Raw genomic sequence first — 19,850 nt, forward strand, 5'->3', positions numbered from 1 at the left:
GCTGGATCCACTGGGAAGCAGACAGCAACTGCTCAAAGTTTTATCTACACAAAACTTCAGTCTCGCAACCCTCGGAGTAGCTTCCTCTCAGTTGCATGTTAACCACAGCCTACAAACACCTCTAGCATGTGGAGGGGCGCAATTTTAAACCGGCTCAGTGTTCACATCTTCTGTCTTGAACGTTATCATCTACCCGTCCCTAAAAAGGACTCCCCGATACATCAGCTCAGAAGACCAATGAGTTCAAATGTAGTTTATTCCTTAAATAAAGTTCCATAAGTCATCTTGCATTTGGCACAGCAAAAATAAAAGGGGGGAACCACACACATACACACAGAAGGACAGGAAAGTCCAACGGATTGGAGCAGGGGGTAGGCAGACAGAGCATCAAGTGAGTCAGGAAAATATTGGATACACAATACAGATCCAGTAACTCCAGAGACACAGGGGAAAGATGTGGCACAGAGCAGGTGGTCTTCAGGGGGGTGAAATGAACGAAACAGGCCACAGAACAACGCAAACCCTTTTGCTAGGGTGAAATCCAGAACCAGCAGGGAGTTGCGGCACAAGCAGAGTGGCGAAAAACAGACGTGAAACAGAGATCAAGAAGGGGAGAAATCAACACAGCCTCTTTGCATATCAAAGATCCAAAGCCTCAAGTTAAGCCTCTAAAACATAGCAAAAGGGGCCACGGATGTACCTCAGACCTCCACCCTCACCTCTTTCTACGCCCTGGGAACACGGGGGGAGTCTGAGATACGTTTCTAAAGCAGATATAAAACCCTGATACTGTGACGGACAACAGCTTTAAAGATCAAAACACTCTCAGATTTTGAGATAGACAGGAAAACAGAAAGTTCCAGGATACTTTTGTAAGTGTGCCGCCTCTTCTAACACGCATCGTGTACAAAGGCGTACATGAAACACCCTCTGCTCCACGTGGTGGGTAGTTAGTTCTTTTATTTCCAGTGTACTTTTAAAAAAACAACACTTTTTTAAAAAATGGAAAACCAGTAAAAGAAGCATGACTGCAAGATGGGATGGGAAGAGAAGAGAATTTGCAATAATGCAGGCGGTGAGCCGCCAGCCCGCTTCCAAAAGGAAGATACGCTGCGTGGAACATAAGGCAGGGTGTTATGGACAAAACCCGGGGGAATGTGAAGCTGAAGGGTATGAAGATCAGAGGCACAGAGCCCCCACAGGCTGTGGGGAAAACAGAAGGCCAGGAGCTGGCTAAAGTAGCCCACGCAAGCCATCGCAGGAGCTACGGAGATCGATCCGGTGTTACACGCAAGCCTTTAACAGAGCAAAAAAACACAAGTGTTAATCCCAGTATGAATAAGGCAGTTGTTTACGTAGGTCAACACCACCCCCAGTGGCCAGCACCGGCAGAACACCCTACTAAACACCGCGGGGGGGGCAGCCTAAAGCATGGGGTAAAGGGGACTCAAAGGGCACAATTCATCAATAACAAGGACTGCCAAAATCACCCAGCATCTCTTCTCTTCGCTACCCCAATGGGATGACCCAGAGCTCTTAAACTACGGAGCTGCCACAAAGGGAACCAAAATAAGTGGAACAACTGAGGCTACCTCCGGGGGGGGGGGGATCAAATGGGTAAATGGGGAGAAGAAGAGGCAAAGAGATTGTTTTCCCATTCCTGTCAAGCAGCCGGCAACATCACGCATGCAAGGGAATGGGTCATAAAAGCATCAGAAGAGCCCTGCTGGATCAGACCAAGGGTCCATCTAGTCCAGCACACTGTTCACACAGTGGCCGACCAGCCATCGGCCAGGGATGAACAAGCAAGACAAGGTGCAACAGCACCCTCCAACCCATGTTCCCCAGCAACTGGGTCCACCAGGCTTCCTCCGAGCAGGGCTGCAGCATCCGTCAACAGGCAGATATTCAACAGGTGCCCATTTCCTTGCCACTGCATCCCCTGCGCCAGGGGTGAAAAAGGGCACGTCGGCTGATGTTCCACCTGTCAGGCAGATGTGAACGGCCAAAGAGCCCCTGCCAGTAAAAAGACACGGCAGCCGTACCAGGAAGATTCTAGGAGGACACAGCTGGGGATTCACCCGGCTGTTCACTGCTGTAGCTTATATAAAGCCACAGGAAATGGAAAGGGAGGAGGTGGAGGTGTCTGCCACTCCCTGCCCAGGCTAAATCAGAGGCAGAGTGCAAGTGCAAAAAGGCTCTAGCAAAAGTCACGGGCAAGGTATACGGTGAGCTGCTCCGTTCTCCGCAACTCCTGGTGTGGGGAAGAGGAAAGGGAGTCAGAAACCGCCTCTCCTCTTCAGTTCTGGGGAGACGAAGCGGTCGTTCTTGCAGCAGGCAGTGGTTGCATGGGATGTGACAGCAGAGTCGATTCTATGCTGAATCTCGGATGTGGGGAGAAGAAAGTATAGAGGGAGGGAGCAGCGCAGCCTTCTAAAATCAGCACACAGGAAGGACTTCCGACGACAGAGGGAAAAGTGCAACTTGGTTTTTCAGTTGAAGCTGCCCCTCGTGAGAAAGGGGCCAAAGGAAGAGCAGTGGCCAACATCCCCAAACACACTTTACGGGGCTCGGAAGGCGTTGGTCGCTGCCCCGGTGGCCACGTTGGCCGCTGCCGTGCGCACGGTTTGGTTGGAGAACACCCCGGCGGCAAACTCCTCCTGAGCTTTCTGGAAGCTGGCGCCCGTGCGGCGGTAGAGGGAGTGGATCTATGGGAGGAGAGACAGAGAAAGAAGCAGGATAAGTTATGGGGTGAGAAACTCACAGGAGGTGAAAGCAAAGCATAGCCCCCGTCTTCTAAGAACGGGGAACTGGAACCTTCTAAGATGGAGGGAGCAACGGAGGACAAGACTGTTGTGAAAAGAAAATATGGAGTTGAGATAAAATTTAAGATGTACGCTCTGCTCAGAAAGGGAGAGGGAAAAAGATTGTAATTCTGCATCAAGTACAGCAGGATTCTGTATTCGATTCTGCGTCAAATACAGTGGAGTCCTGAAATCCGCACTTGTTACACAGTTTAACCTCTTGCATCATTTATTCTGCTTTTGCTAGCGCTGCAGAGGTGGGGGCTACACAGGGCTCTGCACCCCATCCTCAACAACTGGAAACGTCCAGCCATCCCTCTGGCTTCTGAGATTTCACCAGACTTTCCCAAGTGCATCTTCATAGCCATGTGGGGCCAGTAATTTGCTGTAATTGAAAAGCTGAGATTTTTCAGGAGGCTGATTTCTGTGCCAAAGGCCGCTTTCTGTGAGCTTTTTTCTCCTGTGCCCTGACGCACAGCAAGAAGACAGGGAGAGCCCAGCCTGCGACCCACAGACTCACCCGTTTCAGCATGAAGATGCCAAGCCCAGCAATTGCCGTGAAGAGCATGGCCACCAGCATCATGAAGATGGCCACCCCGGTATTCTGTTTCAGTGCCGTGAGGCTCATAATCCAACCACTGCAATGGGAATTTGGGGAGAGAGGGAGGAACAGAATGAAACACCAACAAGCCAGTGGGGCTGTAGACCAATGCGTAGGCAGCCTAGTGGGCCCCAAACCTAGCCATCCTTTTTTTTTAAAAAAAAAAAAAGCATGTCTCAAACTATAATTGGAGAGAGGCACTAAATTATTACACCCATGACTTGGCTGAATGAGACTAGGAAACCACAGGGCAATTTGTATGCTCTTCACTGTGTTTTCTTTCATCTTGGGTCTCCATCTCTTGGATTTTCTGCTTAATTCTGTGTGTGAAATCACCCAGAAACTTGCTTTTTTAAAAAAAAGAAAAGAAACAAACTGATGATTGCGATGTTGAGTTATGGATCCAACACCATACTGAATTTTGCACTTGTGCAAAATCATGGAACACACACACACACACACACATCCACTTGTAATCCAACACAAAATCTGCACACCTCAGTTCTTTTTCTTTTACTTCAGTGGTAGAGGGTATCCTAGTCTGACACTGCAACCTTGCCAGGGTTTCTTCTTCTGGAGTCTTTGACATTCACTATATGCTCCTTTAGAAGACGACCGTGTGACTTTTAACTTGAAACTCCCCCTCTTGGCAATGCTATTAAGCTCAATGAAAATACACCATCTAGTGGCGGAATTTTAGTGCTATGCTAGCTTTACATGCTGGAGACATCCCACAATATTTTAAATACTGCATTATCTCCGGGGGGATTTTAAAGCGAGATTACCAGGGGGAAGCGCGGGAGACGTCCTGGGGGCTTACAGCGTCATGTAAAGGACCAGCAAACTTCTATGAGTGGGCGAGAAATCACTTGTGTAGAGAAACTTTAGAAGGCAGGGCCAAAACATAAATTTGAATAGATCTTCCCTCCTAGCGTACTGCTAGAGTAATAAGGGGCTGTCCATACCTGAATCCCGAACCAGGGATGCCGATGGCCTGGAAAACATACATCACGTCTTGCGCAAAGAAGATGAAGAAGAAGAGGAAGAAGTTGAAAGAGCTGTCACTCCTGGGAGAGGGAGAGAGAGGGGGGGACCAGAATTACCACCTGTGGCCCCAGAGGATTATGGGCTGGCCTTGTGTTGGCCATATCCATAGTGCTATGGAGGGAGAAAAAGACTTGAGCAACAAACAGACTTAAACTCCCTCTATACCCCCATCTCAAAAGATGCCGTAAGACAAGAAATACAGCCGGGGAACTGCTCTGCCCTAATCTCTCTAATACAGAGGTGCAAAACCTCAGGTCCACGCCTGCCTGGCATCCCAATTTTGTCCTCCAAAGTTGTCTGGATGGCTACACTACTGGCCCCACCACCCCCTTTTCCCCAACCGCTGATCCTTTTGTAGAACCCAACTTTTGTCCGTTTCTCTCCCCCAATCTTAAAGGTCAAAATGTCTGCTCAGCTTATTGCAGTAACAGCTTTAAGCTAAAATAGGCGGGTGTGGGTTTTTTGCATCCTCCCAGCCCCATTTTGCCTTTGGCCCTGCCCACTGCTGCAACATGGCCCCCGAGAGGTTCTCTGAATCGGAATCCGGCCCTCGGGCCCCAAGAGCTTCAACACCCCTGCTCTAACGCCGGCCCAATTTGCCAGGCAACGGTTACTTGGTACACGGCACCATCCTGTTTGTGAGCTGCTCACAGCACAGGCTTGTTGGTGATCCACTTCCCTTTGGCTGCCATACCTGAAGGCCTTGTACATGGGCCGATACCAGCAAAGGAAGGAGCACGGTGTGAAGATCAGTGCCCACAGGATGGAGAGGCCAAAGCCTGAGCCGCCATTGGCATCCACACAGAACCAGGTCAGTGACGCCAGGAAGTTGAAGAAGAGCGTCACAGTGCTGGCTGCAGGAGAGAGAGAGAGACAAAGACAGACAATGGCTTGGTTCACACATAGCACTAACCCTTGGTTTATTTAAACCAGGGCTTGTTGCCCTACCCAGGGTTTATCCCACAGATGATTGAATAAATCATTTGTTTCCTTCCTCCTTCGCCCGCTCCCTCCCTGCATCCCAAATGCCTTTGTAGTGCTGTAGTACCGGCTTGTAGAGCAGCTAGGTTATTTTTCATCACTCTGTAGCTTGGTGAAACAACCCATGAACCACCCACAGTTCTGGGTCTGCGTGTAACGACAACCCAGAGTTTAAACAACCCAGAATTTTGCAACCCAACAACAAGACTTGGGCTCATTTTCTGGAGTGTTCACGGTTAACAATCCACGGCTTGTTAGCGCAGCCGTGTTCGTACATCACGACAACCCAGAATTCAACAAGCCATACCGTGCATTAGCATTATGTGCAAAGCAGGTCAAGAGCTTCCATCACAAATTTTCTTTCTTCCAAGTTATTTCTGCAACCTTGGAAGCACCCCACTGTGGGAACACTCCAAAGCGCAGACTAAACATTCCACAAGGCGATTTTTAAGGCTGGATCGCTGGGGGGGGGGGGGGAGAGATTGTGGGTGTTTGTTCCCTTTGGAGGAATGGCTGTAACTCAATGGTAGACCCCAGACGGGGCTGGGAAAGATCCTTATCTGAACCCCTGAAGAGACATTGCCAGTCACTGTGCAAACAATACCACTGTGAATTGTTATCACGCTCGTGATTGGCCACTCTTAGAAGTTTGTGGGTCCTTTGGATGCTGCTGTCAACCTCTAAGAAATCTCCCATGCTTTCTCCCCTTTCTCCCGCTTTAAAATAACACAGAAATAATCAGCTATTTTTTTAAAAAGTGCACAAAAGCAGCCCCATGTAATGTTGGCGTTATGCTATAACTCCACCACTAGGTGTCAGTGTTTCATAGCACTGAGCAGAGCACGCATGGAGAGGAAGTATTCAATTCAAACCTCACGGCCACTCATGTAACAGCGCCAATTGTAATCCCAGAAAGAAAGCGGAAGCAGAAAGTCAGCGGGATTTTTTTTTTTAATGTAGAGAAATTCTAAAATACACTTTCTTCTAAAAAATAAGATTCGAGTCCTCATGGTTCTGAATAAAGGGCTGTTTTAAACAGGACCACAAGAAGTTGCTACCTGCCCGTGCTCCATCTCGTTCAGTATTTGCTCAGTAGCTCTCCTACGTTTCAGGCAGGGGTTTTTTCCAGCCCTGCCTGGAGACACCAGAGATCGAAACGGGGACATTTTGCATCCAAAGCAAGTCTGCTTACCCATCCAGAGGTAGTACATGACAGTGACCGTTTTCTGGGAGTCGACGGGAATCTCCATAGGAATATCCTGATAGAAACACGGCTTCACAGGACAGAAGGAAGGCAGCGGGGGCCAGTTGTTCGGTCTGGCTGTAAGCAGAGCCGGGAAGGGGGTGGGAGACGAGAAAGCGTGAGATAAGCAAGTACTTTGGAGGGGTCAGGGGTTCTCATTGTCAGTAAGGCCTCTACCTGCTCCACCGCTCAGAGCGGCGTTCTGCAATTCGCGCTCCCTCCGGTCCAGCTCCTCTGCTTTGCGGTTCAGCTCCTCCTGCCGTTTCAACAGCTCAGCGGTGGCCGCTGCGGTTGACTCCTAGCGGGAAAGGGAGAAGAGAGCGATTGAGGGAAAGCATCCGTTTACAGCGTCCCTCCATTTTCGAGGCAGGGCCTCCTGGCCAGAGTGTTTCTCATTACACAGCAACAGCACCTCCTGCTGACAGGTAAAAATATAAACGCACAGCGCAGTTCAATGCAGCTTTGCACTGCATAATTAACTGCAAAGCATCCAAGCACAGAGGAGGAGTTCAAAGCCGTGAGAGAAGTGCAAATGTCTTTAAAAAGCACATCAAACGCCTGTTGCTGAGACACCATAGTACAGAAGGAATGTTATTACCGCCCCAGGAATAAGACACATTAGACAGCCTCTAGTCCACTAAGGAATAACCGGCCCACCATCCAACATGTGGAAATATAGGAATGGGTGGCGTATACAACATCCTAAGAATATCAGTTTCGTTTTTATTTTATTTTTTAAAAATCAAGTTACTAGTCCTCAAAACATGCTTGTAAAATCTCAGAAATCAAAGCAGGAAACTGAAGAACATTTTAATGTGGGTGGAAAATAGAAGGATGCAAATTCCACGGCCTTGCCCATAGAGCCGAGTCCATTTTACGTAAGGCAACTTTCAAACCGTTAACCATTAATTGCATAAATTCATACCAGCCACAGAATACAACTTTTTCTGAGCACAGAATCGCAATATGACGTTGTATCGTCTTTTTTAATCTGGGTTTGTTGTTGTTGCTTTTAAAAACAAACCAGCATTGAGGACATGGCGCTGAGAAGCCCTCTTCCGTGCTCAATAATACCCCGAGTGGTTGTGACATCTCATAGGCATGCACGTTCCCAGTACCTGAGTCCCGTAGGAGCCATAATTCCTGGGCTCTGTGGGGCTTGGTTTTCTGGGGGGCTGCAAGGCAGCAGCTGGGGTGGGCGGCGGCGGCGGAACATTCTGCGTGGAGGACTCAAACGGAGGCGGAAGCTGCTGCAGAGAAGATAGAAGAGAAACCTCAAAAGCCACCAGCGTGGGCAAGTTTGAGCACTTATGAACCTTGCGCAATTGAAGGAGCATAGCTCAGTGACGCTTCATCTAGTGTGCCTGCAGAAGGTCCCAGCTTCCATCCTGAGCACCTTCAGATCAAAAGGATCAAGGTGCAGGTGATGGGAATTATTATTATTAAATAATAATAATGCTTTGTATAAATGCTTTCAAGTGTTCAAAGCATTTCACATCATTATTCATCCTTACTACAACCTTGTAAGATTGGCAAGCATTATCCCTATAACTGCAAATGGAAAATGCAGAGACTGATAGAAAAGGGTTTGCCTAAGGCAGAGGCAAGATTCAAACTGGGGACTTCCTGATTGGCAGCTCTCTTGGCCACTGAAGGGCCTGGGCCTGGGGCCTTGGAGTGCTGCTGCCAGTTAGTGTTGACAGTACTGGGCTAGATCTGAAATGGCTTCCTATGAAGCTCCATTTAAGCCCACCTCATAAGGAGGGCCACCCTCTTTGCCACAGCATGCAGTTAAGAGGCTGGAAAGCAGTTTCCATTGAAGAAAAAGCCCACCCAAGTTTCTAGATCTCATGGTGCCCTTTTGAAAACGTGCAGGCAAGTGCCATGAAAACAGAACACGACTAGCACGTGAACACAAGCGCAGACATGGGGATTCCACACACGCAGAGCCTAGTTCTGAAGGCTCCTACTCAGTGACCCTCTTACCCCTGGGTTGTCAAAAGGGTTGTAGACGTCCAGGGTGGCATACTCCGAACTCGGCTTGTGCTGGATGACAGCAGGGTCCTGAGGAGGAGGAGAAGTTGCTGTGAGGTTCTAAAAATAAGCTTTTCAGGCCTTCCCATCCGCACTCATTCTCCACCGAAAGCCAAGAGGAGTTGAGCAATCCTCTCTCCATGTGTGCAACTACGAAGTCCGCTCTTCTAACGCTCCTCTCCAAAACATCCCCTGCTTCTGTTCCAGGAATACAGGCATGACCCGGGGTTCTAGTATTATGGGAGAGGAGAGGGAGGAAAATGCTTCCCTATCCACATTCTCCACACCAGGCATGACTCTGTACACTTCCCTGTCTTTCGTGAGCGTAGCCCTGCTGTACCACCACCTCAGCAACAATCCTATCCAGCCCTGTATCTTTGCATATGTCAGAGAAACAAACACCAACAAATTACCAATAAAGTAGCTAAATTTTCTGCAATTGCAATAACATGCCGTACCTTTTTATCCCCTGAGTGTACTCTGTGATTTTAGACGGATTTGTTGATATAACTGTTTTGAACTCTGACTCTCTAGTTGTTGGTAGTTTTAATGTGTTAATGTATTTTGTATAGAGTGTTTGTTAAATGTACTGTTGGAACTGGTCAATGACCGTAATAAAATATATTCATTCAACACCGAAAGCCCAGAATTTTCAAGAAGCAAGAGCTGGTGGTCAGGCTGCCTCAGACTAAAGGCCTAATTAGTCCAGTGTCCTATTTCCCACAGTGGTCAACTAAATGCTCAAGGGAAGCTCACAAGCAAGACAAGAATGCAACAGAAGCCTCCCACCCATGTTCCCCAGCAATTGCTATACAGAGGCATTCTGTCTGTGACGCTGGAGAGAATGAACAGCAGCCATGGGTAGCCTTTTGCTAAGAATTTAAAGCCATCCAGATTGGTGGCCGTTACTACATCTTGTAGCAGTGAGTTCCATCGTTTAACTCTGCATTGTGGAGGGAAGCCCGTCCTTTTCTCTGTCCTGAGTCTCCCACCACTCAGCTTCATGGGATGTGCTTCATTCGGTTCTAGTATGACGGGGGATTTGTCTCCCTCTCCACTTCCAACATTTTCTACACCTCTATCATATCCGCTCTTACTTGCTTTTCTCCTAAGCTAAACCTCCCCAAACATTATCATCTTTCTTCATGGGGGAACAGCCGCTGCAGCCCCTGGATCATTTTGGTCGCACCTTTAAAACTAGACCTCGGAGCATGGTTTAGCCACTTCCCCTCTCTTTTGACAAGTCTGACATGGACATGCGTGCAATAAAGTAAAACAAACATTGACAAAGGGCAGTTAGTGACTCATTGTCTAATGGGGCTGGTCAACTGATTCCCCCTAGAAAAGTTGGGATGGGCCCAATGGGGCAGGGAGAAATGCTTGCAGATAGCAAAACAGCAACAATCGCATTCCAGAAATATTTTCCAGTTCCTAGAAGATACTCTTTCACAACGAAAAAGGATCACACCTAAACAGGGTATTGTCAAGAAGGTAACCAGGAAGGAACAGGGGTGCCTGAGTTTTTCAGGGGGGACGTCTCTAGTTTTGCATGATAGGCTAGCAAGACACAGAGCTGTTAACCCCAGAGATGGGGCAGCAAGTGGAGATGAACAGACACACACACACACACACACACACACACACACACAGAGAGAGAGAGAGAGAGAGAGAGAGAGAGAGAGAGATTCTACACAGAAAGATTCAGGAGACACAAGCCAGGCCCCAAATTAGTCAGAGTTTCATAGTACGAGAGGAGTGAAAGATACTACAGTAAACGGAAGAACCCGATTCTCCAAACACAGGTTCATATAATCCAGAGGTAGGATAAATGCAGTCAAGTTTAGGGTTTAGCAAAGACAGTTGCTAAAGGACAGTTTAGCAAAGGCACTTATGTAGATGCAACTGCAGAAACTAGAATGTACTGAGTGCAAAGTCCTCAGTTGTTCTAGGGCTCAGTTACCTCAGACAGAATCGAGTTATTCCAGGGGATTTTTTATCATCATAATTATTAATATTTTTTAGGGAGGGATAGGAGCAAAGGCTGGGATGGTACAGAATAATATAGCTAAGTATTCACACACTCACACACACACAGAGTGTTACTCTAACGCAGGGACAGCAACTAGCACCAGACCACAGCCCTATTATGATGCATCAGGAACTGAGGTAGGCCTTAGTTATCTTTAAAAAAAAGCTGATAAAATACAATTAGAGGAAACGGGGTCAAAATAAGCTCCCATGTGCTTTACTAGAAAAGGCCCGTTTCCTGTGAGATTCAGTTACCCCAGTGAATAACAACCACTGTTATTACCATTAAACAATGATTAATACATGATCTCTGCCCTGTTCTTCCACCAACAGTATCCAGGGTAGCTGGTTACCCCTGGAAGAGTCGGCATTGGAGAAAGGCTAGACCCTGGTCAATTTCTAAAAACTGGTCAATTTCTAAAGCCTCCAGCAATCTAGTAACAGGGAAATCGCATCCCCAGCAGCTCAGAGCAGAGGGCAGGAATGCGGAGGGGCCTAAATTACTCCACTTCTGGAGCTAACTCGGAATGACCAGGGGGAGGGGAGGGGAGGGGTCTGTGGGGTGAAATATTAAACACAAATACACCCCTCCGGGGGAAAGGGCTGCAATTCTCTGCTAGGTCTGCACATACCCACCAGGAAGGAAGAGTTCAATAGGCAAAGAGGTGTCCTGTTACCTCGCTACGGATCAGGGACCGAGGTAAGACCCCCCCTTTACCCCGGAATGAGTTACCCCGATAGGAAAGGGGAACCCCGCCCCCCCTCGGACGCACCTGGAAGGGATTCCCCGGGTCCCCCTGGAAGGGGTTTCCCCCGTCGTTCAGGGCCATGCCTGCCCGTTCTCTCTCTCTCTCTCCCTCCCTCCGCGAAGGGTTCTACTGCGTCTGCTTGCTTTGCCTGCCGCGGAGACCCTCCGCGCCCATTGGCTGCTGGGAGCCCACGCGTCACCCGAGGACAGGGAGGGGATTCCCAGGCACGTGACAGGGCCAGCAGTGGCGAAAGGGAGCGCCCCGCGCGGGCTGATGGGAGTTGGAGTTCTCCAGCCAGGGCTTTGGGAGCGCAGCGCATGCTGGGAGTTGGAGTCCGATGAGATTGTCAGAAAAGAAAGGCGAGCCCAAACTGAATTAAGAGTCAAAATAAATAAATGAGAAGCATCTAATTCAGCTTTTAAAGTTTCCTATAGTGGCTATTGCAGGGGAACTGACAGTGTAACAAGAAAGGCGGCCTAATCCTTTAAGGTTCCCACCACACTGGGGAATATAACACGTGGAAATAATAATCCATTCATTATTATTATTATTATTATTATTATTATTATTATTATTATTATTATTATTTAAACGCTCTACTTGTACAGAGAGAGAGAGCTTCCGCTATGGCGCGGTGTAGAAATGTAATAATAATAATTGGAAATGCAACAAATGCTAGTTTTGAAAACACTACTCTTCAAAACTTTGTAAATATCACAAGTTTTGCAACATTGTTCTTTTTTGTTTCCTGGCTCTCAAGGGCCTGTAAATGTCCCAGCCAAGAATCGAGACAAAACTGGATCACAGCTAAAGTTTATATTTCCCCAAATTTACAATTTTGCTTTATTGACTCCGATCCAGAAACTAAAGCGGTTGTATCTTGCAGAATCTACCCTCGGTTCCAGCTCAGGGTTATTATAAAGTAACTTGACTTGCGGGCAGTGTCAACTGCACCCCTCCGGGAGTTTTCTCTCTCTTCCTCTGCCTGTACCCCCTTCCCCCCCCCCCCCGTGTTACTGCCAGTAACTAAAGTCTTAGGAGAGGCGTTTCAACCTTTTACAGAGAGGATGGGGGCGGGGGGGGGGGGCGGTACTTTACAAAAACTGGGGGAAACCACCAAACGACTGGATTGGGGAAAGGAGGTGGGCCAAGGCAAAGGAGGGTGGACATCTGGGAACTCCAGAAGATTGGATCTGCCCCACAGGCCTAACGTTCCCCACCCCTGGCTCCTGTGTTGGACATGCCATGAGGTTTGCCCTAATCCCACAGGATCCTAGTTGGAGGATCTACCTCCCGTGATTCCAGAAGATTAAAAATATGTGGGTTATTCTTCATGAACCATTTGTCAACTGCTGAGCACTGGATGATTCCTGCCTCCTCACAAGTAAATTTAAGCTGCCTCTTTCAAATGGTCTAGTTCAGATGAAACGGAGTGAACAGTTTTGATTCTTTTTAAGGCTCGCAATCTTTCCCCCTCCTAATCCAGCGATCTCAATTTAGTTTCTTAATGTGGAACCCTGGGGTCTGACTGTATACTTTTGACAACCCCACAGCTCTTTCTCCCTAGCTGCCTTGCCAGATTGCTTTCACGCTATTTTCAGACTTCCACACCGCATGCCTAGCCGTGGGGGAAACTGGCTGAACTCGCTTGGCTGTGCCTGGGGGAATTAGCTGGTAGTTGCCTCCCTTCCCAGGTTGAAAATTATCATGCACCCATGGGAGCGCCTCTTGCTCAAGTGTTAGGGTAAAGGAGACATGGTGGCAGTAGTGGGATTGTAACAGGTTGGCATACACCCTTACTGCTGAGCTGCAGTCCCTCTATATAAAACAGGGCTGAACAACCTTCTTTCTATCAAGCTTCGGCTATTGGGCGGTATAAAAATGTAATAAATAATAAATAAATAATAATAAATATCAAGGGCCACGTTCCATCATGGGTAATCAAGCGGTGACCTCCTGCCAGCCATGGGGAGAGACGGAGGCAAAAGTGCTTCACCCTTTTTCTCTTACTTTCACACCCCTTTGCTTTCTCTCTCCTTCTTCCTTCCCACACAGCAGGGTGCCAGGGAATGGACAGGGCAGAATGGCGCCGGGTGCAAGTTGCTCCCACCGATACAAATTATAAGTAACAATACTAATAAGAGACGACAAAGCCAAAACCGTTACAGTATTTTATTGAAACAAGGGTCTGAATCTAAGTAGCTCAAACTTCTCGTATGCTGGACAACACACGAGTACCTCCCAACCAGCATCACCCCGAAGAGGACAGGAAAGCGAGCGGCCATAAACTAAGCTGTTCCGTGTAGACCAGTCTTGTTCTGGCTGGTGGCACCACTGCAGAGAGGCTCACTTCTCCAGCGCTTGCGATCAGAGATCCCGCAACCGGAGATATCCAAGTTTTGCCAGGCATTGAACCGGTTGCAAAAGAGAGACAGGCCTTAAGGAATTCCAGCCACCGCTTGGCCCATCTTTTGAGGTCCAAGCAATGCACAGCCACACAGCCCCACCAGAGGCTTTTTCATGGGTCTGCTGGACTAAAATTTGCCAGCGAGGTTCACCCAGGGTGGCTCACATGACGGGACACTGCACTGGGCGCTGTAGAGAATGCATCGCGCTTTCTGCAGTCGTCCGCCAGGCGCTGAAATCCAAACCACCGAGATTCGGGAAGATGGAGCCAGGTTCGGAGGCGGCCTTGGGATTCACGATAGCCAGTAAGTCTTGTGGGAGCTTCGTCTTAACCCCGGCCGCTTCCAACTGCTTCTTGTCTGTCCGGTTCTGGGAGAGGAAAACCAGGGAGGGGTTTAGCACCAGAGAAAAATACACCATCTGCTGGTTACAACAGCGGAAGCATCGCAGACTTTTTGGAAGCTAAAATCCCCTTCCAACTCGTGAAAACCCACAGCCTGAGGGCTGAATTCAGACTGGCAGAAGCACTCAGGGGCTGCATTTTGGGTGGGGTGGGGGCTGAAGGGGAGGGGTGAAAAGACAAAAATTACCAGCCTATTGTAGCTTAAAAGTCTTCCTGCCAGAAGAGGCATTTCAGCCTTTTCAAATGAGAAAATAAGATGTGCAAAAGCCAGGAAGGAACCCAAAGATGGGGAAAGGCGTCTTGGAAAAGGGACAGACTTCTCTAAAAGACAGGAGCAATGAGGGTCAGGCTAAGTTTCCTGGAATATGAAATTCCACGGACGGGGTACCACCACCAAAAAGGACACCCGCCTAGCCTTCAAAAGCGAGGAGACCCGAAGGTGTCATCCGGGGAAGGGCGGCAGTTACCTTGGGCAGTTGATATTTCTCCCGAAGGTGGGCCCTCATGGAGGCGCGCTCGGCCTTGTGTTGAGCAAAAACTGCATCCCGCTTGTTCCTGAGGGGCACAAAGGAAGAACAGTGTCAGAGGAAAAGAAACATGCAGCATCAGAAAGACAGAGAAGCTAGTGGGAAAAGTGTGATCTCCTTCTGAAGGTGTTCACTCATCCAAAGTTTGGATCAGCAGGTGTGACCTTTGGGATTGCCTTAGACATCAGCTGTGCACATTACACAATTCTATGCAATCACAGAATCAATACAGAGTTAAAACGCAGCACCCTGAGAAATCTCAGCATCTAATTTTTTAAAGCATCTTTCTAGTCCTCATGGAGGAAAAGGTAGGCCGTGAGACTGCTGTGCCTTTTTCCTTTTCTGTAACAGGCTCAGTTACCCCTCTGAGAGTTGCAGGAGCATGTCAGCCTGTGGCAGCAAACACGCATCTTGTGGCCTGTGTGTCTTAGGGACCAGAAACTTTGTTTCTAGAAGTTAGACGCCAAGATGCTGGATGTGGCTTGATAATAAATTTATGAGTCCTTTTACAACTTCATTGGCTGCCAGTCCAGGTCCGGGCCCGATTCAAAGTGCTGGTATTGACATTTAAAGCCCTAAACGGTTTGGAGCTGGGTTATTTGAAGGAACGCCTCCTCCCATATGTACCTGCCCGGACCTTAAGATCATCTACAGGGGCCCTTCTCCGTGAGCCCCTGCCAAAGGAAGTGAGGCAGGTGGCTACTAGGAGCAGGGCTTTCTCCGCTGTGGCACCCCGGCTGTGGAATGAGCTCCCCAGAGAGGTCCGCCTGGCACCTACACTGTCCTCCTTTCGTCGCCAGCTGAAGACCTTTTTATTCTCTCAGTATTTTAACACTTAATTTAACTTAAATTTAAATTTTACTGTTCTAACTCTGTATTTTAATCTTATATCAATTTTGCTGCGTGGTTTTATCCTGGCTGTGCTTTTTAGACTGTATTTTGTATTTGTGCTTTTAACCTGTTGGTTGTTTTATTATGGTTTTAATTTTTGTGAACCGCCCAGAGCGCTTCAGCTATTGGGCGGTATAAAAATGTAATAAATAAATAAATAAATAAATAACCTAGCAACCGATTCACATACTAGATTTTTTAGGCATGCAAGCTGTAAAATAATGTACAGCTAGGACTGCTACCTGTTTGAAAGCTTCTCACGCAGTAACGTGCGGAAGAGGACCTAGGATTTTACACCCCTCCGACGTGAAAGGAAGAGGAGGGACTCTTACTTCTGTTTCTGGTTGACCTGCTTTTGGACTTGCTGTGGCGCTCGGTCTCGGCGGAGGCATCTCGGAGTGCCAGAATCCTTTTCCTTGGCGAAGTCTGCCGAGATACAGCACAGCAGCTGCCGGGCTGGGCCACCAAAGGCCGATTTCACCGCGGATCCCATATGGACGGAGGACTAGAAGCAGACGACACAGGTAAGACAGCTGTGTCAGCATATCATGTGAAATTGGGGGTGCGGGGCACGCTAATATTTATTTTTATTTATTACAGTTAGTTCTATGCTGCCTTTTAGGATACAGACCCTACCGAGGCAGCTAACAAGTCCCATAAAATGAATAAAACCACAACCAGCAATATTCACCAACTTTGTGTCTGGTGTGAGCCTCATCTCCCTCCCTTCTCTCTCTCTCTCCTGAAATCTTTCTCACAGAGCTGTGGATGGTAGATCATGCCCCTTTATATCTGAGCTAGATGGTCTTTGGTTCCAATCCAGCCGGGGGCGTCTTCTGCACTTCCCATCTTCACCCAGGCCCTAGACCAGGGGTGGCGAACCTCTTTCAGCCGAGGGCCGAATTCCATATGGGAGGAGCTCTCAGGGGCCACGTCCCAAGAGTGGGCGGAGCCAAAGGCAAAAGTGGGCGGGGCCAACAAGCCAGCATCTTTTAGCTTAAAGCTCTTACTGCCAGTAACTGAATCTTAAGGGAGGTGTTTGAACCTTTTAGAATGGGGCAGAGAGGGACAAAGGAAAGCCAGAAAACCACCAAACGATCAGCAGTCCAGGGGAACATAGAAGGCTGGATTTGACCTGCGGGCCTAAAGACCCACACCCCTGCCCTAGATCCTCGGACAACAGCACCAGATCTTTTAGCTGCCTTGGGAAGGAAAAGCTACCTAATTTTTGTGAACTGCCCAGAGAGCTTTGGCTATTGGGCAGGATAGAAATGAAATAAATAAAAATAAAATGCCTCGTTCTCCCAGACAGCTGGAATCATAGAATCATAGAATAGCAGAGTTGGAAGGGGCCTCTGAGGCCATCGAGTCCAACCCCCTGCTCAATGCAGGAATCCACCCTAAAGCATCCCTGACTGGTGGTTGTCCAGCTGCCTCTTGAAGGCCTCTAGTGTGGGAGAGCCCACAACCTCCCTAGGTCACTGATTCCATTGTCGTACTGCTCTAACAGTCAGGAAGTTTTTCCTGAAGCTAAAACGTACACTTGTCCCAACCTTCAGAAATGGCCCCTTCCCCCTCTATGAAATCAATGGAGGGACTGGCGAGAATGCAAGTTTGGGACACTGAAGAAGGCTTCCCAGCCCTTCAATGTCCCCTTTAACATTGCTTATTTCTAATGACATTTTGAGTGTAGCAAGCAGAAGATGCCGTTGGGGGGGGGGAGGGAAACAGTAGTATAAGATCTTGTGATGTTGTGAAGAACAAATCCATGTTAACTGGGATGAATTAAAGTGAACTTCTGAGTCAGGCCCACCCTGGTCGGTTCCAGTTTTGCCAATTAAGAAATTACGTAAGCGTCGAGATAAGGGGAAGGGGGGGAATAAATCCATTCAGAATTTGAAAATGCCATTTTTAACAACCATTTATCAACACTTTACTAACTTCTGACAGCTCAAGATGATCTAGAGAAAGGTCATGTAGGAAAAACTACTTGGGATTCCAACTAACCCAAACAAACAGGATTCTGTTCTTGCAGTAGAAGCAAGCAAGAGCCATTTGTGTCAACTTTCAACTTTTCTAAGTCACAATATGGCTGGGATTGGACACCAAAGAGTCAACGTAGGTTTGTTGTGGGATTTTCTGCGTACGCATTTTTAAGTCAAGCAATATTGCAGTAGATGTGCAGGGGAACCAGAGAAATCCCATACAGAATGGTGGGGGCAAAGGGGCAGCACGAGGGGAATAAATCCAGATATACGTAAATAGATATAATTAACCTAGCGGCCATCACAATCTTGTGGTGCCGAGTTCCAGAAAAATAATGTACCAAAATGTATTAATTACTTACATTTATCCCGCCTTTCTTCCAAAGAGGCAGTGTACATGATCCCCCTACTCTCCATTTTATCCACACAACAACCTTGTGAGGTAGATTAGGCTGAGAGTCACCCAGTGACTCCCAAGTCCCAGCCCAACACTCTAACCGTTACACCACGCTGGCTCTCATTTCAGACGCAAACCAAGGAATAAGACTCCTGCCCGGGGAAGCCAGAAACAAACAGACGTCATTTTAGCTTCTGTTGGCACATTTTAGCTTCTGTTGTCCTCACCTGAATGCACTTTGCCTTTTAGCCAACGCACCTGTGGAAATCTCTGAAGCTTCAGTCTTTCTCCTTGGGCGAGCCGCTCTCTGTAAATGCCGCAGAAGAATGATTAGAGCTCTTGGCCGGCTCAAGCTTTTTAAACCAGGATCAGGAGCAACTTAGAGACTCTGGGTGACGCCGGGTTTTCCCTGATCCACCTGGGTGACAGTCGGGCCAGACGCAGCAACCAGATGGCACCATGAGCAAAGCAGCACACGTCTGCCATGGAGAATGCTACACACGTGCCACCAGCCTGAGGCGAACAGCTCCAGTCCCAGCGTATCCACCGGCAGTTCTCTGGAAGATCACAGGATTAGCTCCTCTTGAAAATATCAAGTTCCTAGTCCTCATGGCTTGTTCCCAAAGAAGCAAACAAAGGCGTTGCCAAAAATGATTGTGGAGATTTCAGTGGCTACAGGTGAGTCTCTTCACACGTTTGTAACACAAACACACAGTCCCTGTTCCAACTGGCAATCGGATTAGCAGATGGCAAAATCTCCTTTCCAAGGAGATTTCTAAGAAGGGAAAAGGTAAGAGGAATGACAGCAGCTCAGTTCTATAGGGTGGGAGTTAAGAGAATGTATGGAGAAAATATAAACGTATAGAGAATGCATACAGAAAGTAATTGGGTCTAATTCCCACCCTCATGCCTGGATGGGAGGCTAGACCCAGATATTTTCTGTGTACAATCTCTTCCTCTGCCCCTAAAAGTAGCTTGACTTTTCAAAAGATGGCATATTTCAGATGGTTAATTACTTGGAGGAATGGTCTTAAAATTAAGGAATGGGAGAAGGAAATCTTGCATCCAAGTTAGGGCTGGAAAGTTGTTGTTTTTTAAAATTATAGCTTTTAATCAGCATAATTTCCAATTAATCAGAGAAGAGATTTTTATTCTTACAGACATGTACTTCTAGAAACCTGATGGGTAACGCCTCCTTAGAAAAGGCATTCTCCCTTTTCTCTATCATATGCAGAGAGGAATGCCTCTTTTGCTACATTATTTATGTCCTTTATCTAAAAACAGAGAAAGTCTAAATTCAGATAGAAATTGGAGTCCCAGACATCTAGAGGGCACTGGCTACCGAAGGCATAGTTGTAGCAATGGGCCAGCAATCAATCTGATACTTCAACTCCCATCAGCCCCAACCACCACAGAGCAGAGATAATGGGTGTTGCAGTCCGACATCACGTGGAGGGCCAGAGATTTTCCCCACCTGCTGCATTTTCAAATGTTTCATAATGGTAAGCTGCTTTTGGAAGACTTTTTGTCTTAAAAAGCAGGAGAACAAATATGTTAAATTAAATGAGAGCACCTGCTTTGATGCAGAAGATGCCACTTTCAGTCCTCCCCACCTCCAATTAAAGGATCAGGTAACCAGTGATGGGGAACACAGGATCAGCCTGAGATTCTGGAAAGCTACCACTAGGCCGAGCAGACAACCCCGGGTTCATCCTTCCATTTATTACATAGCCAAAGCTCTCTGGGAAGTTGAA

At 47.8% G+C, this 19,850-nt stretch overlaps 2 protein-coding genes across 3 annotated transcripts; both read right to left on the reverse strand.

Annotated features, from left to right (window-relative positions):
* Nucleotides 1-238: 238 nt before the first annotated feature.
* Nucleotides 239-11,672, reverse strand: SCAMP3 (secretory carrier membrane protein 3). Of its 2 annotated transcripts, none has more exons than XM_063146098.1 (9): nucleotides 11,512-11,672; nucleotides 8,663-8,740; nucleotides 7,795-7,923; nucleotides 6,854-6,974; nucleotides 6,626-6,754; nucleotides 5,147-5,306; nucleotides 4,371-4,472; nucleotides 3,325-3,442; nucleotides 239-2,708 (listed from the first exon to the last, which is right to left on the reverse strand). In XM_063146098.1, the coding sequence occupies exons 1-9, from the start codon at nucleotides 11,566-11,568 to the stop codon at nucleotides 2,562-2,564; spliced, it is 1,041 nt and encodes a 346-aa protein (XP_063002168.1). In that variant the 5' UTR covers nucleotides 11,569-11,672; the 3' UTR covers nucleotides 239-2,561. The 2 variants fall into 2 exon arrangements, with proteins under 2 accessions (XP_063002168.1, XP_063002167.1); XM_063146097.1 differs by having other exon boundaries at nucleotides 7,795-7,926.
* Nucleotides 11,673-14,039: 2,367 nt separating this feature from the next.
* On the reverse strand, nucleotides 14,040-16,215 carry LOC134412163 (complexin-3-like). The gene is made up of 4 exons (XM_063145987.1): nucleotides 16,064-16,215; nucleotides 15,951-15,952; nucleotides 14,764-14,851; nucleotides 14,040-14,262 (listed from the first exon to the last, which is right to left on the reverse strand). The coding sequence occupies exons 1-4, from the start codon at nucleotides 16,205-16,207 to the stop codon at nucleotides 14,056-14,058; spliced, it is 441 nt and encodes a 146-aa protein (XP_063002057.1). The 5' UTR covers nucleotides 16,208-16,215; the 3' UTR covers nucleotides 14,040-14,055.
* Between the last annotated feature and the right edge of the window lie 3,635 nt (nucleotides 16,216-19,850).

This window comes from Elgaria multicarinata, chromosome 21 (genome assembly GCF_023053635.1).
Source record: "Elgaria multicarinata webbii isolate HBS135686 ecotype San Diego chromosome 21, rElgMul1.1.pri, whole genome shotgun sequence".
NCBI lineage: Eukaryota > Metazoa > Chordata > Lepidosauria > Squamata > Anguidae > Elgaria > Elgaria multicarinata.

Bases quoted from the DNA above. Each gene is read 5' to 3' on its own strand.
- SCAMP3 (XM_063146097.1), bottom strand. From the start codon at position 11,568: ATGGCCCTGAACGACGGGGGAAACCCCTTCCAGGGGGACCCGGGGAAT. The intron at 6,755-6,853 runs GTAGAGGCCTTA...CTCTGCTTACAG, and splicing joins CGCTCTGAGCGGTGGAGCAG to CCAGACCGAACAACTGGCCC. The intron at 3,443-4,370 runs GTATGGACAGCC...TTCCCATTGCAG, and splicing joins ATCCCTGGTTCGGGATTCAG to TGGTTGGATTATGAGCCTCA.
- LOC134412163 (XM_063145987.1), bottom strand. From the start codon at position 16,207: ATGGGATCCGCGGTGAAATCGGCCTTTGGTGGCCCAGCCCGGCAGCTG. The intron at 14,263-14,763 runs GTAACTGCCGCC...TTCCTCTCCCAG, and splicing joins AGAAATATCAACTGCCCAAG to AACCGGACAGACAAGAAGCA.